A 16,461-nucleotide genomic window follows, 5' to 3' on the forward strand; every position below is an offset into this window, starting at 1 on the left:
TACTTGATAGGTGTCCAGTAATCTGTAAATGTGTTCACTGATTGTCTCATTGAAATGCAGGATTTGTTATTTAAAGGTTTCTTAAGAGTGTACATTCAAAATTATGTCTTTGAGAATGACATTGTAAGTAGTAATGTAAGTAGTAATGAGTTTGTTTTTGTTAAAGACAGATCATGTCACCTTTACTTTAGAGTTGGATAATGTTTGTATGTGTTTTCTAATTTTATTTTGTTAAAATGGTCTTCCTCCCAAAAACTTCTTTGTGTATTAAAAGAAAATGTAATTGTAGAGGAACTACAGAAGTATAAAGTATAAGTTATTTTGTAAATTTTTATCACGTTTGAAAGCAGGCTCTGTTTTGCATTCTGTGTACTCCTGACTTTGACTCCTTAATCAGTGTTGCAAATCAGCTGCTTTACAGACCTGGAGGAGACCTGACTTGAGTTATAGCATGCAAGGTGCTTTGTCCTCCCCATGCAAAATTGCTCTCCCTGCTGCTGACAAATGTGGAAAAGTACATTTTCATTGCCCCGAATAGGAATTCTTGCAGGTAAAGCACTTTTGTTTAGCAACTGTGCAAAAATGCAGTTGTATTCCATAAGAAGGCCCTGCGTGCCATCACACTTATGTTATTGTAGTTGCATGAGGGGCATCTTTAAAGGACATGTAATTCCCAAACAAAAAAATTAATCAGTGAATAGCCTCTTTGAAATCTTTAAATACCTGTCATTTAGGTTGTTCCAAGATTAATAGTCACATTTTTTTTTCTGTGATAGGGCTGTGGAAATTTTCAATAGTACATTTTATAACTGGAATATAGTTCTACATGGCAGGCCACTGAGTCCTGTAATTGGGTAGACCTTTATTAATGCTTTGAAAGGGTTTCCTTTACTTAAAGGAAAACTATACCCCCAGAATGAATCCTTAACCAACAGATTTATGTTATGTTAAGTGACCTATTAAAGACAATTAAAACAATATGTCTTAAGTAAACAAATTAAGTACAATTTTCCCTTTTACATCAGAGATCACCTGACAGGCAATAATGCAACTCTAACTGTAACAGGAAGAAGTGTAGAAGCAAAAGACAGAACTCTGTCTATTCATTAACTCAGTGCTGTCCAACTTCTGTGGTTCCGAGGGCCGGAATTTTTCCGACCTACGTGGTGGAGGGCCGATAATGGAAGCCAGTTTTAACCACTCCCCTTTTTGAAACCACATCCGTGTTATCACATGACCATACCCATATTAATGGTTGTAGTACAGCAAAAACCTGCCATACTCTGCCTTCCCTATCCTGCCTGTGTGTGCCATAATCTGCCTTCCCTACGCTGCCTGTGTGTGCCATACTCTGCCTTCCCTATCCTGCCTGTGTGTGCCATACTCTGCCTTCCCTACCCTGCCTGTGTGTACTATACTCTGCTTGCCTTATGCTGCCTGTGTGCCATACTCTGCCTTCCCTACCCTGCCTGTGTGTGCCATACTCTGCCTTCCCTACCCTGCCTGTGTGTGCCATACTCTGCCTTCCCTACCCTGCCTGTGTGTGCCATACTCTGCCTGCCCTACCCTGCCTGCGTGCGCCATACTTTGACTGTGTGTGCGCCATACTTTGACTGTGTGTGCGCCATACTTTGACTGTGTGTGCGCCATACTTTGACTGTGTGTGCGCCATACTTTGACTGTGTGTGCGCCATACTTTGTGTGTGCGCCATACTTTGACTGTGTGTGCGCCATACTTTGACTGTGTGTGCGCCATACTTTGACTGTGTGTGCGCCATACTTTGACTGTGTGTGCGCCATACTTTGACTGTGTGTGCGCCATACTTTGACTGTGTGTGCGCCATACTTTGACTGTGTGTGCGCCATACTTTGACTGTGTGTGCGCCATACTTTGACTGTGTGTGCGCCATACTTTGACTGTGTGTGCGCCATACTTTGACTGTGTGTGCGCCATACTTTGACTGTGTGTGCGCCATACTTTGACTGTGTGTGCGCCATACTTTGACTGTGTGTGCGCCATACTTTGACTGTGTGTGCGCCATACTTTGACTGTGTGTGCGCCATACTTTGACTGTGTGTGCGTGCTTGTGTGCGCCATACTTTGACTGTGTGTGCGCCATACTTTGACTGTGTGTGCGCCATACTTTGACTGTGTGTGCGCCATACTTTGACTGTGTGTGCGCCATACTTTGACTGTGTGTGCGCCATACTTTGACTGTGTGTGCGCCATACTCTGCCTGCCCTACCCTGCCTGTGTGTGCCATACTCTGCCTTCCCTACCCTGCCTGTGTGTGCCATACTCTGCCTTCCCTACCCTGCCTGTGTGTGCCATACTCTGCCTTCCCTACGCTGCCTGTGTGTGCCATACTCTGCCTTCCCTATCCTGCCTGTGTGTGCCATACTCTGCCTTCCCTACCCTGCCTGTGTGTACTATACTCTGCTTGCCTTATGCTGCCTGTGTGCCATACTCTGCCTTCCCTACCCTGCCTGTGTGTGCCATACTCTGCCTTCCCTACCCTGCCTGTGTGTGCCATACTCTGCCTTCCCTACCCTGCCTGTGTGTGCCATACTCTGCCTTCCCTACCCTGCCTGTGTGTGCCATACTCTGCCTTCCCTACCCTGCCTGTGTGTGCCATACTCTGCCTGCCCTACCCTGCCTGCGTGCGCCATACTTTGACTGTGTGTGCGCCATACTTTGACTGTGTGTGCGCCATACTTTGACTGTGTGTGCGCCATACTTTGACTGTGTGTGCGCCATACTTTGACTGTGTGTGCGCCATACTTTGACTGTGTGTGCGCCATACTCTGCCTGCCCTACCCTGCCTGTGTGTGCCATACTCTGCCTGCCCTACCCTGCCTGTGTGTGCCATACTCTGCCTGCCCTACCCTGCCTGTGTGTGCCATACTCTGCCTGCCCTACCCTGCCTGTGTGTGCCATACTCTGCCTGCCCTACCCTGCCTGTGTGTGCCATACTCTGCCTGTGTGTGTATGGCACACACATGCAGCATACAGTGACACAATGCTGGCACTGCTCTTACAGTCTGCAGAATAAATATATATTAACAAACTTTTTAATTGCAGTACCACCTCAGTATTTGATCTTTTTGTAGTGTGCAGGGATTATTTATGGGTTTCTACTGCTCTTCAGTCTGAGGTGTGAACAGGGGAACAATGTGGGTGATTACAGTCTGAGCCTGAGGTGTGAACACTGCAGGGGGTGAATAATGCAGAGATTAAAAGGTGTGAACAACACAGGGGATTACATATTTAAACAATACAGGGGGATTACAGCCTGAATCTGAGGTGTGAACCATGCAGGGGGGCAGTTAATCACAGTACTGATACCATTTAAAGCTTACATAAGAGTAAGCCATCAAAGCAGCCAGACAGGTGGGGGGGCCACACAGAGCGCATGCGGGCCGCGGGCCGCCGGTTGGACAGCACTGCATTAACTGATGTGGCCTAGCATGTATTGTTTTGCTTGGGTTGTTTGTCTGCATTTTGAATCCTATGATTCCAGGAGGTGGTCCTTAATTTTTAAAATGGTAATTTTCTATTTAGGATTTTAGAATAGCACATACTACTAAAAAAGTAAATTTTTATAAAAATGGTTTATTCAGATGAAGCAGGGTTTTACATATGAGTTTGTTTATGCATCCTTTTAAATTTAGTGTTGTGTTTTCCCTTCCTTTTTATTTACAGGGACATGCATCTTAGAGAGAAAGTTGCTGCATGCCTTTTTGATACGTCATTATTGCTCTGAAAGTCTTAGAGGATCTTCTCCTGATGTGCCCACCTATGGGGTTGGCGATATTGGGCTAAACGATGAAATAAAAACATTGGTCATAGGCGCCGTCTGTTCAGGGACCACATCAATGTGGAGTCTATGGTAGATGGCCTTTCCGTAATTCAGAACTTTCTGTATTACTGATCTCATACCTGTACAATATAGAAAGCATTTATTTTGTGTTGAGTATTTCACAGTGCAGTATGATAGTAACTTTACCTTTTATTATTCTTTTTTTGTGGACTTATTTTACGCTTCTTGGTGTCTCTTGTTTGACTACTTTATGTGAATTACAGATGTGGCTATCACCACTAGTTGGTTTATGCTCAATTGTTATGGATGCAACTAAATCTTCAATTGTCACCAGGATTCATATTTTTACTTTAACATGTATCTGTGATACAAGGCACAGAGAGACTTGCACATGTACCATGTGCATTTTTAAAAACATGCATCTGGATTCTGAAGGCATATTAACTTAGTGCTGGTTTAAATAATTTGTTTATATATTCATTTTATATTTGTAAAATGAATTCAGATTTAAATAGTCTTAAGCTATGCAAGCTATTCATTTACCATTTCAGCCACTATCATTTATAAGTCCTGAAGCCTCTCTACCTTTTATTGTCATCAACTTGTTGTTATTTGTATCTTAATTATCTCAGTTTATGGAGATTAAATGAAGAGTTATTAAATGTGTCTACTTGTATAAACCATCTTTATCTTTATCTTTGGGTTAGCTTTACATTTTTTTCACATGGCATTACAAACTTTTAGGCAAAAGTAACTGCTTTTTTTATTTTTCTTCCTTTCACTACCAATTTATATTTATGGTTGCACTTTTTGATGTTAAGGAGATATTATACCACTTATGATTTGGCTGGTTATTGTGGTTCTCATTTGCACCAACATCTACACTGAAGAATAGTTTTGTCTGGCCTGGTCAAAACAGCACATTAATGATGGGGGTAGGCATTCTAGTTAAATAGCAGATAACAAATAAGCTGTGTAGAGTACAATGGTTTTAGTTCTTCCACAGGAAGATAAACAGTGGTCAGCTAACATTCATTGCTCTCTGCAGGATTACAGACTCATATATTTTATATCATATAAATTAGTCCATTTTTTAAAATAAAGTAGTTTATTTGTAGATGCTGGATGAACAGTAATGTAATATAAATGTACATTTTCACTTTTTAATGTTACTGGTCCTTTAACCAGTTCAGTTTTTCAAGGGTTTTACATTTTTCTTTGTAAATAATTGCAATTAAAATCAATATTTGTCATTCCTGCACTGCTGGTTCTGACTTGCAATGTTGTCAGTTCTCCTTCATGAAAGACAATGCCTTGATTGCTTCTTTATGGTCTGATTAGCTGACATCTGCTAAGTTGTTTCAATAGTCAGAACCAACATTTTGCAGAATAACAGGGGACAGATACTGTTTTAAATTTCAGTTACAATTACACTTACAAATTTAAACCATTAAACATTTCTAATGTAATTGTAACTTATACTGAAAAGTATTCTCCAGAAAATGTTTGCAGAACCTTACTAATGAATATTAAAATTTTACATGATAGTTTTTCTCTCAGTAAATATTTTCTTTTCAGGTGTTCATTGCCTCTTTTTGTGTTCAAATCCAGTTGTTTACCTTTTGTTATTTTGGTGTTTTTTTTGTTATTTTTGGCTTTTAGTCAGACAAACTACATTGCTGTGTTGACCTCTACCAGACATTTGCTAATCTGGCTACAAGTTGCTTAATAAGCAACTTGTATTTAGCTAACTACAAATCAAAATGCTTTGTTTTGTTTCCTGCAACAGGTGAAATATTATCGACACTTGGCACCTGACCATTTACTGCAAATATGTCAAAGGATAGGCCCCCTTCTGGAAAAAGAAGTTCCTCAGAGTGTCCCAGGGGTACAGACACTTTTGGGTGCTGGGCGACAATCTCTGCTGCGCACAAACAAAAGTAAGTAAAAATAAAACTTGTTTTGTCTTTTATTATAAATGTTTTCCTATCGCTGATTTAAATTTTCTACATACTTTCTGCTCTGTAGGTTGCAAGCATGTTGTGTGGAAGGGATCAGCTCTTGCAGCTTTACACTGTGGAAGGCCTCCAGAGCCACCCATAAATTATGGAAGCCCACCAAGCATAGGTAAAGCATGTTTGATTCTGACACATCTTTAAATCTTTGTATTTTATATATAAAGCACCTTAATTAATGTTAGCCAGCATCTGTTTCTCTTTTGAATGTCTATGCTCCCTTGTTTTGCTGAAGAAATAATTTTCTGTAAATTAGAGAAATTTCTGTTTTCTAAATAGACTGTTGTCTAGGAAAAATTTGGATAGCATACCGAAAAGAACCTAATATCTTAGTAGGGGGTTACATTGTTTGTTAAACTATTGTTAAAGAAAAGAAAAATCTCTCTGAAAAGCTCTTCCCTCTGTAAGCATGCTTCTCTTTAACAGTATCTCTGCTGACATGTTTTTCTTAAAAAAAAACTCTGAACATTGTAGGTCTCTATAAAAAAAAAATGTCTCATAAATTAACTCGTATGTAAAACCCTGCTTGATCTAAATAAACCATTTTCATAATGCACTTTTTAGAAGCATGTGCCACTGGGTAACCCTTAATAGTAAATTGCCATTTTAAGTTCTCAGGGCCGCCCCCATGGGCGCACAAACTAAAGGCACACATACATATTAGGTCACATCAGCCAATGAATGGACAGAGTTCCGTCTTTAAAGGGGACCTGTCACCCTAAGAAATAATTCAAAATTCTTTTCTATTGTGTTAAGCAAAATAAACTTCACTTACACTATATAAGTAATATAAATCTTGTTGTCCTGGAATTAAACAATCACATCAAATAGGCAGGTGCCATTTTGTGGACACTGTTATTAAGGCAAGCTTCGTATCACCCCAAAATCTTGTGTATGTTCCAGAATGGGGGACCAGATGCCCAGGCCCATGCACTGGCGAAGTAGATGGTTAGGAGGGAGGGGGAAAGTGAGAGCTGAATTGCAAGTTAAAGTGCTTGTCTGCCCCACCTCTATGCCTAAGACATAGAGGCAGGGCAGGCAATATGTGATTGACAGCTGGGATTTTTGAATGCCTTTTATAATGGGTTTGGATGTGTTAATATAAAAATATATTTGGGGTTCTTGTTTAATTTGAAGAGTACTTTTATTATACAGCTTTTTATGTCTGGGTGACAGGTTCACTTTAAAGGAGACATACTGGATACATGGGAAAACCCTAATTTTGTAGGCAATTATGAATAATATCCGGTGCTGGTTTCACTTTGGGCTAAACATTAACCCTATCTGTAACAATGGCCCCTTTATTGGTGCTCCCTATAGATCCTCTCAGGTCCCTGTCTGTGTTTCACATGAGGGGTGGGCGTGTCCTAACGGTCCCTGCCAGAAGCACAGTAGGAGGGGGAGAGCCAATCACAGCCCTGCACTCACACAAGCACAGACAGGCTTCAGTTCCCTATCAGGTCAGCCTAGCTGCTGATTGGTTCCTATCCTACAGTGCAGGGTACAGAGGGCTGCCGGCTCCCCAGCTCATCCAGAGAATTCAGCCTGCAGGAAGTGGAATGGATGGGCGGGGCTAGTGGGGTTTTGGTGGAATTTCTCAAAAAATCAGTCAGAAACACAACTTTTTAAGCACAATCCTTCTATATCTAGAGGAGTATAATTCCCTGGCACATTCATCATTTTTATAGGATATGTCTCCTTTAATTTCCACACTTCTTCCTATTACTGCATTATTTTTAGTCAGGTGATCCATGAGAAAGCGCACAGACCACCACAAAGTGGTGGTTCAAGGTATAAGATATAAAAGGACAATATTTAATAAAACCTATATTATGGTTTAATTGGCCACTTAACCACTATTTTAAATACTTATTCTGGGGGTATAGTTTTCCTTTGAACAGAAATTTACTATTCAAAACCATATGCTCCATCGTTAGGGTGGCATACTATGTTTTTTTGTCCTTACTTAAAAGGGGTGGTTCACCTTTAAGATAACTTTTAGTATGTTATAGAATGCCTAATTCTAAGCAGCAGCCTTTCAATTAGTCTTCATTGTTTCTTCCTTTAATGTCAGTTGCCGCTGGTAAAACATTTAAATTGGAGAAAGCAATTTTTGGCACTTACTCATTGCAACTTTTTTTATTATTAGCAATTCATACTAATTCCAGTGCAACATTCGGTGACATTTTGCCATCTGTGCTGAAGGAAATTAAGCATGGAAGACAAACCTACCATGCCCTATTGCCCTAAATTTTGCATCTGTGGTGTTGGTGACTTTTGCATGTTTTTGCGCAACGAGAGATTACAGTTCCAACAATGCAAAGGAAGTCATTTATGCTGCAGGACAGCAGATTCAGCAGTTATAGCTTTTAAATGAGAAGGAAAGGCTAATAAAGAGTTAACTCAAGCTTCAGGCATACCTTCAGTTCTCTCAATAGTGCCCTTAAGTCTCCCAATATTTCTCCCGTTCAGATGATCAGAAGCCTCATAGGAAAAAAACACGCTTGAGCTCTGCAAAGAAAGTTCCCATAATGCCTCACTCCTGCACCAAGACCGGTGTACATGTGTAGTTTGTAAGACGAATGAGGAAGCTTCCTGCTGATTAGCTCAGATCACAAATTCCTAAGGGGGGGAGGGAGTTCATAGCATTCTTGAGGGAGGGGCGAGCAGGAGAGAGGAGGGAGGGGCGAGCAGGAGAGAGCTGCGTGTCTCTGGCGCAGGAAAACAAAGACAAGAAATCAGTTCTCTTTCAAAAGAAAACGGAAGAGAGTGCAGCGTTTCTGTCAGTTTCCTTCTCCTTTAAGGCTAATGGTACACAGAGTTTTTTCCCCCTTGGTTAAATCTGGGCTACAAATCTCCCCAAAATGCTTTTCCACTGGCAATAAAGTAAAACATAGATGTTGCTCCATTTTACAAAGTCAACTGAAATTTCCTTGTGAGGAAAAAAAATGTGACAATCTGTGACAGCTATTCACATAACCATTCTTCAGTTTGCAAGAAAATGTGTGAGATAGTATAAGGATAGATTATATAGAAAGTCCCTGGGTTGTATATTGTAAGCTTTCATTGATATTTTAAGTCTCTCAATCTAAACTATTCTGCAAGCAAGGGTTACAGGATAATGCATACAACATCTTCATTTGTACTTCAGCGCCGTTACACTGCTTTGCTTGGTCAGCACCTCTTATCTACTGCGTCCCTGAGGAAGAGTTGCTGTGCTGACTGCCCATTGGACAGTTGTAAGATTGCTGTTGGATCCTCTAATATTATACATGAATGCCAGGAAAGATCTGGTGGAGGGCAGTAATACAGTTTGATCCTCTAATTATCGATTTATGCTGTGCTCTGCTGCAGTGAACATTACCATGACACTGAGTTAAAACTTATCGTAAGGTGGTAATAATTTATCTTTTATGTTATGCGTAGCCTGAGACTAAATCAAACAGGTTGTTAAGTGATTTTAGCGGTGTCTCTATTTTTTTTTCCAAAAAAAGATTCCTTTTTAAGGGTACATAAGTTTGTTGGTCGGTGCCATTATTTTAGGGTTTCTTTCATCCCTTCACTATTTTGGTAATGGAATGTTTCTTTTTTTTAATATATGGGTATTTGGGAAACATCCTGCACATTTTATAATACAGTATAGAGGTTTTTGGAAACTAGTTAGCTAGTAAGGTTGGTTTGCAGACTGGTCCCCAGGATGTAAACATGGTAATCCCTGTCTTGCTAAAACATCGATCTTTGTGGAAGTGTTGGCTTATGGGTGCAGAGGCAAAATCACTTTAAGGAAAAGGAACCTGAAGCCTTTGACTGTCAGCCGATTTGGACAAAGTGGCACTTCTACTGCCTGACTATTTTTGAACATTTTGCACTCTTTCACTCTGGGGGCCTTTCCAAGAGGGTACTTTTAGTTTACCTGGAAAAACAATATATAATTTTTTTTCAGGACAACCTAAACTTTCAAAATATGCTAGAATTTTAGTGTAATACCACTACTTAACAAAATATAGGCATCTAAATGTCTAAAAAAAATTAAGAAAATAATATTTTGCATAACATAAACACATATATCAGAAACATAAGTTATTATGTTATATGCACAAAAATACAGGTATGGGACCTGTTATAAAGAATGCTCAGGACCTTGGGTTTTCCAGATGATAAGGGATCTTTGCGTTATTTGGATCTCCATAACTTAAAGGAAAAGTAACACTAAAAATTTTTAAGCAAAAAATCTATTCTACCCTGCCCCAATAATTGCCCTGTCCTGCAAACCATTTATTTTGAATGCTTTATTAGAAAATACCTGCTAAAACTTGGCATCCAGTCATTTGAAATAGGACAATATAGCAATGCAGGGCAGAGAGATCAAGTACAAGGTACTCTCTTATTATTACAGAGAAAAAGGAAATCATTTTTAAAAATTAGAATTCTTTGCTTATAATGGAGTCTGTGGGAGATGGCCTTTCCATAATTCGGCACTTTCTGGATAAGGGATCCTATACCTGTACAACTGATTTGGAAAGTTCAATGTCTCTTGAATGCACCAATACCAAATTATATATAGTTTTATGGAGATATCTCACTTGTATAGGTCAAAAAGTCCCAGAAGTACACTGCTAATTTTCCAAAGCACTGCTCCAGAAAGCTGCATACTTTAGATTTCAAGGCCAAATATTCCACTTAGAGCAGGTTTACCCTATAAAGGTATACATTTTTAGAAAGAACAGATTCTGATGGAGCCAGAATAGGCACAACAATAGGCCTATATCTTATTACAGTAGTGGTATTACACTAAAATTCAACATATTTGGAAAGCTTAGGTTGTCCCGAAAAAAATGATATATTGTTTTTCCAGGTAAACTAAAAGTACCCTTTAGGCCCCTAAAGTGAAAAAGTGCAAAATGTTCAAAAACGGTCTGGCAATACAAGTTCCGCTTTGACCAAATCAGCTGACAGTTAAAGGGGGGGGGGGGGGCAGGGTTAGCAGTGCAGATGATCTCTGATCTATATAAATCTGAACTGCCTTTCTCTGTATATAATGTATTTAGGGCTAAAGTTTCCACTGTCTCTCACTGTACCTAATGTATTTGGTGTAAGAATACTCTGCTTGTTACTCTATAACAGGTTTTCTCAAAAAGACACATTAGAGCATTACCATCTGTACTAGCAGTATTTTCTGTTAACTGATGCATTTTGACTATTAAAAATAAAAAAAGGTTTCCCCATGACAGAATTCCTGCCAGCAGCATAGTTTGATATGTGGGCAACTTTTCCTGCACTGCAGAGATCTTAGGGGACATTTGCAAAGACTTATGACAGCTTTCTTTTATCTGCTACATCGAGCCACCAGTCGCACCCTGGTCATATAAGCATTAAGTGTATTGTACTTTTTCACTCTGCCTACTGAATGCTTTTTTTAAACCAGAAAATTTTTTATTTTGTAGCGATAATCTTAATACAATTTAAGTCTTTGAGCAATATCTTCATGTTTGGTAGACGTTAGATGCAGTTCATGAGATGCAAATTTTGTTGTAACTAAAATTTGTTCTTGTACAAGTACAGTGTTCATAAGAGGTTAATATTTTATGTGTTCTGTATCATTTGCAATATAAATTGATAAACTGGAAGAAACCGGTAGGGTGAATGCAAAAGTGTGGCCACCCCTGGCTAAATTATATATTTAGTCAATTTTGTAAATGAAAAGTAATAAACTACTACTGCAGGTATCAGTGTGTTAAAAGCAACATATTTGCAGATGTTAAAGCACAATTGTATGGTATTTTACAAACTTTAACACACAAATCCAGAAAAAGTAACTGTGGTATGTGTGCACATTAAACACCCTTCTTCTTGTCCAGTGATAAACCCTTTATTAGTTAATTGCAGCACCTATTTAAAAAAAAACAAAAAAACCCAAAACTTTTGACTATAACTTAACTATGCCATCGAGCATGGATTCAAATTTAAAGCTAATTGATGCCTAAAAAATAGTGCTAGACTGCTATACCAGCTTGCAGTTTTCACTGTCCATAATATTAAGAAATGCCAGTTAATGGGAACCACAGAGGAATCTGGAAAAGCAAGAAAACTTTCAGAGAGGACTGTGCTGCTATGCAAAAAGGCAAACCCCTCTTATGACTGCAAAATACCCTCTTATGACTGCAAAATACATGTAGGAAGGTTTGGCTGGCAGGAGTGGTCTTGCACCTTCCTACTGATAATTGTTGTTTGCTCAGACATAATCTGCATGGAAGGGTTATCAGGAGGAAGGCTTACCTGGGACCTCATCGCAGACATCAATGTCTGAGGTCTGAAGAACAACATTAAGACAAAGTTCTGTGGAATGATGACATAAAAATTTAACTTTGGCCACAATCACCAAATGTGTTTGGAGAAAAAGCAGAGCAGAATTTGATGGGAATAATAAACTGTGACTCTTCTTAAACATGGTCGTGGATCCATTGTGCTTTGGGTTGTGTGCAAGCCAGTGACACAGGAAACATTGCACTTTTAGTAAGGAAATTGCATTTTGCTGAATATCAGCAATCACTGAATGCCAGTGTGAAACAGTCAGCCAAGAAGCTGAAAAATTAGATGGCTCTTACAAGACAGTGGTCATAAATATACTTCAAATGCCACCATGAGCTACTTGAAAATAAAAGTCCCCTGGGGGTAGATCTTAAACATGCAAGGTGGCTCTGCAAGGTAGATTGGACAAAAATCCTTACATACATAAGGCATTTACAAACTGTTTATTGAAATCACTCCGACTTGCAATGTAGCTTTGTATGATTTTTGGAATGTTTGCGGGCAATCAGTCATTTAGTCGATAGTACAGGTTAGAAAATTTTGGTCAGATAACTATAAAGTCTGCGCATTTATTGTGTCGATATCCTTGGGGGACCTAAAATGCAACTATTTTATGTTCAGAACATCCTCTGAACCGGCCCCGATCGGGCCGGTTAAAAGATTTTGATCGGGCGCCATAGAAGGCGCCTGAGCAAAATCTATCTTCAGGGCTGAATCGGCAGAAGGAGGTAGAAATCCTATTGTTTCTACCTCCTTATCTGCCGTTTCAGCCATGAAGTTAGTGGCAGATTGTACGATCTTTTGTGCGACCGATGGTCGCACAAAAGATCTAAAATTGCCACGTGTGTGGCCACCTTTAGATTGTTGCATTTAAACGTATGATTAATATCTGAACTTTAGTCCTAAGAAGACTACAATCTTAACATGTATGGCCACCTTAACAGTAAACTGAGACTTGGATGACATGACTGGGCAATCGGAGACCTGCCACACCACATAAACACAAATAAATAAATAAATATTTGTGTGTTGCAACAGGACATATATAACCCACACTCAACTTAGACCTGAGGTACAGACACCCAGCCCTACCTACTTGCTGTGTGCGTTTTAGTCTGGCCTGCACATCATTAATGAGAATGTCGAAATGGAACATTAAACTACATGTCATGATTACGCCACTTCAGATGCACGTGATTTCAGGTGTGACTACCTAGAGGGTCAATTGCTCAGTCTCACACACCTTGCACACAGGTCAGTCTAGTGTCACAGCACCCCAAATTTTATATGATCCCACAGACTGAACATCACTGCTGTGGGACCTGCCTCTGCCTAGATATTCCTATCTGACAAACCAAGTACTCAAAGCCAGTAATGTTTGGACTCGTTTGACAGACAATATCCAATAAAACTTATACTCAGTTTTTGGTACCATTGTTATGGGTTCTAAGGGGGTAAATGTGTGTGAGTTTATGTTCTGGTGTGACCTCCATATCACCTATGATGGGTCGTCATGTGAACTCTAAGTCACCCCCATATGGCCACATGGCTCTTATTAGCCAGGGCTTAGAGCAGGGCACCCCAGGTTGTGAGATCTTTACACTTGGCTGGTTCCAGACCCTATTAAACAGAGGCCTGTTGCCTATCTGTTTCTGGCACACTAGGGAAGATTTTTGAATACCTTGGCCTGCTTGATTAACCCTTACAGCCCTGTATCATGACGCTACAGTATTAAATAACGATCAAAGGAAAATAAAAGAAAATTAAATTTTGAAAAAAATGTTTTCTTGTGTACTGTCTGAAAACAACTGAACCTAAAAAGTGTTTCAAAGAAAAACTACTGCTTTAAATATAACAATGTTTTTGGCTCATTGGCTTTCAAGATTTTAGTACAGGATTCTGCTTGAGGAGCACTATTAAAGGAGAACTAAAGCTTAACTAAAGAAATAGGCTAGAAATGTTGGACATTATGTTTTGAGCTTCTGTACCAGCCCAAGGCAACAGCTCTTTAGCAGTGAACATCTTTGCCTCCAAAGATGCCCCCAGTAGCTCCCCATCTTCTTTTCTGCTGATTCACTGCACATGCTCTGTGCTGCTTTCAGTTACTGAGCTTAGGTAAAGACTCACAATATACTGTGTGTGTATATATATATATATATATAAATATAATATATATATATAATATAAATGTAACAGTATAAGGCTTAATCGTAATTCATTCATATTCGCATTATATGGCAGCTCTGAAACCAGTGCAACCAGCATCAAAATGTGAATATCTGCCCTGTAGGATCAATTTATATGACAGGCCAGCCTCATTTTCTGCTTGATAATTTGTGATGACGCCAAATTCACCTTTAGGCTTTAGTTCGTCTTTAAAGAATACTCTTTGAAAAAAACACATTTACCAATATAAGTAGCAATTTTTAAAAACATGAAATTAGTAGTAGTTTTCTTACGGTTGATGAAGTTCCAGCATTGCTCAGTGAATTCTAAAAAAAAAATCGTGCTGTTGATATAAAAAGACAGTAGCTTATCTGGACAGAAAATATCATTTACATTGCAAATACTGCTGAGGCAGTGTGCTGAAAAATATGTTATCGTTGTGGTAAGAGTTACCAAACCTGTAAAGGGTTTTTTTATAAGGGCCAGGTTATTTAAGTAGAGATTTTTTTTTTTTTTTTTTAAATGTGCAAAAAAATTTCTTGTTTGTTGTCAATTTTTTTGTAACAAAAAACATTCTCAAACTTCTCTGTTTTTTCTACTAGTCTTTTCTTTGTGACCTTTTTTGTTGTTTGTTTCATAATTTTCAAATGTCAAAATTTGTGTTTTTTGAAAGCCACCATGGTTTTTTAAGGCATAAAGATTGCTAAATGTTCAAGTATAGTTTTTATGTTACTGCTGTCTTATTGACTTAAGTCCCTTTCTCTTGTTTTAAGCGAATACGTTTTTCGCAAGAAAGCTGAATGGAAACTACCAGTTTGAAAACCTTGTACCAACAGCTGTTTACCAGCACATGAAAATGCACAAACGAATTCTAGGACACCTTTCCTCTGTATACTGTGTAACATTTGACAGGACTGGCAGAAGAATTTTTACAGTAAGTGCTTGGACTAAAGTAATTAGTTATCTATAGATGTAGGGTTACTACATAAAAAATAATAATCTTTATATCATATTAAGGATGCATTGTCTTGTGCAATGCCTATTTCTAAAATTAGTAGTGGATTAAAAGCAACCCCTCATGTCTTTATTACAGGTAGAGGGTCTGTCATTTGGAATGCCTGGCTTCTGGGGTTTTCCGGATAAGGGGTCCTTTTGATCACCATACCTTGTCTACTAAAAAATAATTTAAACATTAAATAAACAAACCAAATAGGATTGTTTTGCCTCCAGTAAGGATTAGTTATGTCTTAGTTTGGATAAAATACCAGGTACAGGTATGGGACCTGTTATCCAGAATGCTCGGGACCTGGGGTTTTCCGGATAAGGGATCTTTCCGTAATTTGGATGTCCATATCTTAACTCTACTAAAAATCATATAAACATTAAATAATCCCAATAGGATTGTTTTGCCTTCAATAAGGATTCATTATATCTTAGTTGGGATCAAGTGCAAGGTAATGTTTTATTATTACAGAAAAAAGGAAATCATTTTTAAAAATTAGAATTATTTGCTTATAATGGAGTCTATGGGAGATGGACTTTCCGTAATTTGGAACTTTCTGGATAATGGGTTTCCACATGAGGGATCCCATAGCCGTACTGTTTTATTATTACAGAGAAAAAGGAAATATTTTTTAAAAATTTAGAATTGTTTACTTAATATAGAGACATGGCCTACCCATAATTCAGATCTGTCTGCCTAATGGGTTAATAAGGGGTCCCATACCTGTACTTTAAAATATTTAAAAACTAAGAAACTAAAAGATAAGTAATATTAGGTATTGAGGGAACATGAGGGAACATTTTGATCTCTGCTTCTTTTCGGCAAACCTATGTTTTTGTAAATAGATATTGAAAAATGTTTAGTATCTTTTTGCAGTTGCTGACCTACTGTTTTATCTATATACAAAGATTCTTTTTCTTTTTTTTGGTTTAGATATTTATGCAGGGCCAGTATTCTAGTCTAAGGGTGACGATACATAAACATGGAGCTACTTAGTAACAGCTACGTGTCGCGGCTGCTAAACTCCAGAAAGTACCCTGCCATAGACAATACTGAGAATTGCCTCTGCTAAAAACATGTAACAATGATCAGCATTGTCTATTTTAGTAGCCCTGACAAGTAGCTGCTACTAGTAGCCACGTGTGTC

The 16,461-nt window shown here is 38.7% G+C and overlaps 1 protein-coding gene across 1 annotated transcript in view; it reads left to right on the plus strand.

The window, feature by feature from the left end:
• The window catches only part of phip (pleckstrin homology domain interacting protein), a 101,214-nt gene that overhangs the window by 12,970 nt on the left and 71,783 nt on the right, over positions 1-16,461 (plus strand). Inside the window, exons 5-7 of the mRNA XM_002936206.5 lie at positions 5,611-5,761; positions 5,850-5,948; positions 15,085-15,245. Coding sequence (XP_002936252.2) covers positions 5,611-5,761; positions 5,850-5,948; positions 15,085-15,245 — 411 coding nt within the window. The remainder of the gene's footprint in view (positions 1-5,610; positions 5,762-5,849; positions 5,949-15,084; positions 15,246-16,461) is intronic.

The sequence above is a fragment of the Xenopus tropicalis genome, chromosome 5, assembly GCF_000004195.4.
Source record: "Xenopus tropicalis strain Nigerian chromosome 5, UCB_Xtro_10.0, whole genome shotgun sequence".
NCBI classification, from domain to species: Eukaryota; Metazoa; Chordata; class Amphibia; order Anura; family Pipidae; genus Xenopus; species Xenopus tropicalis.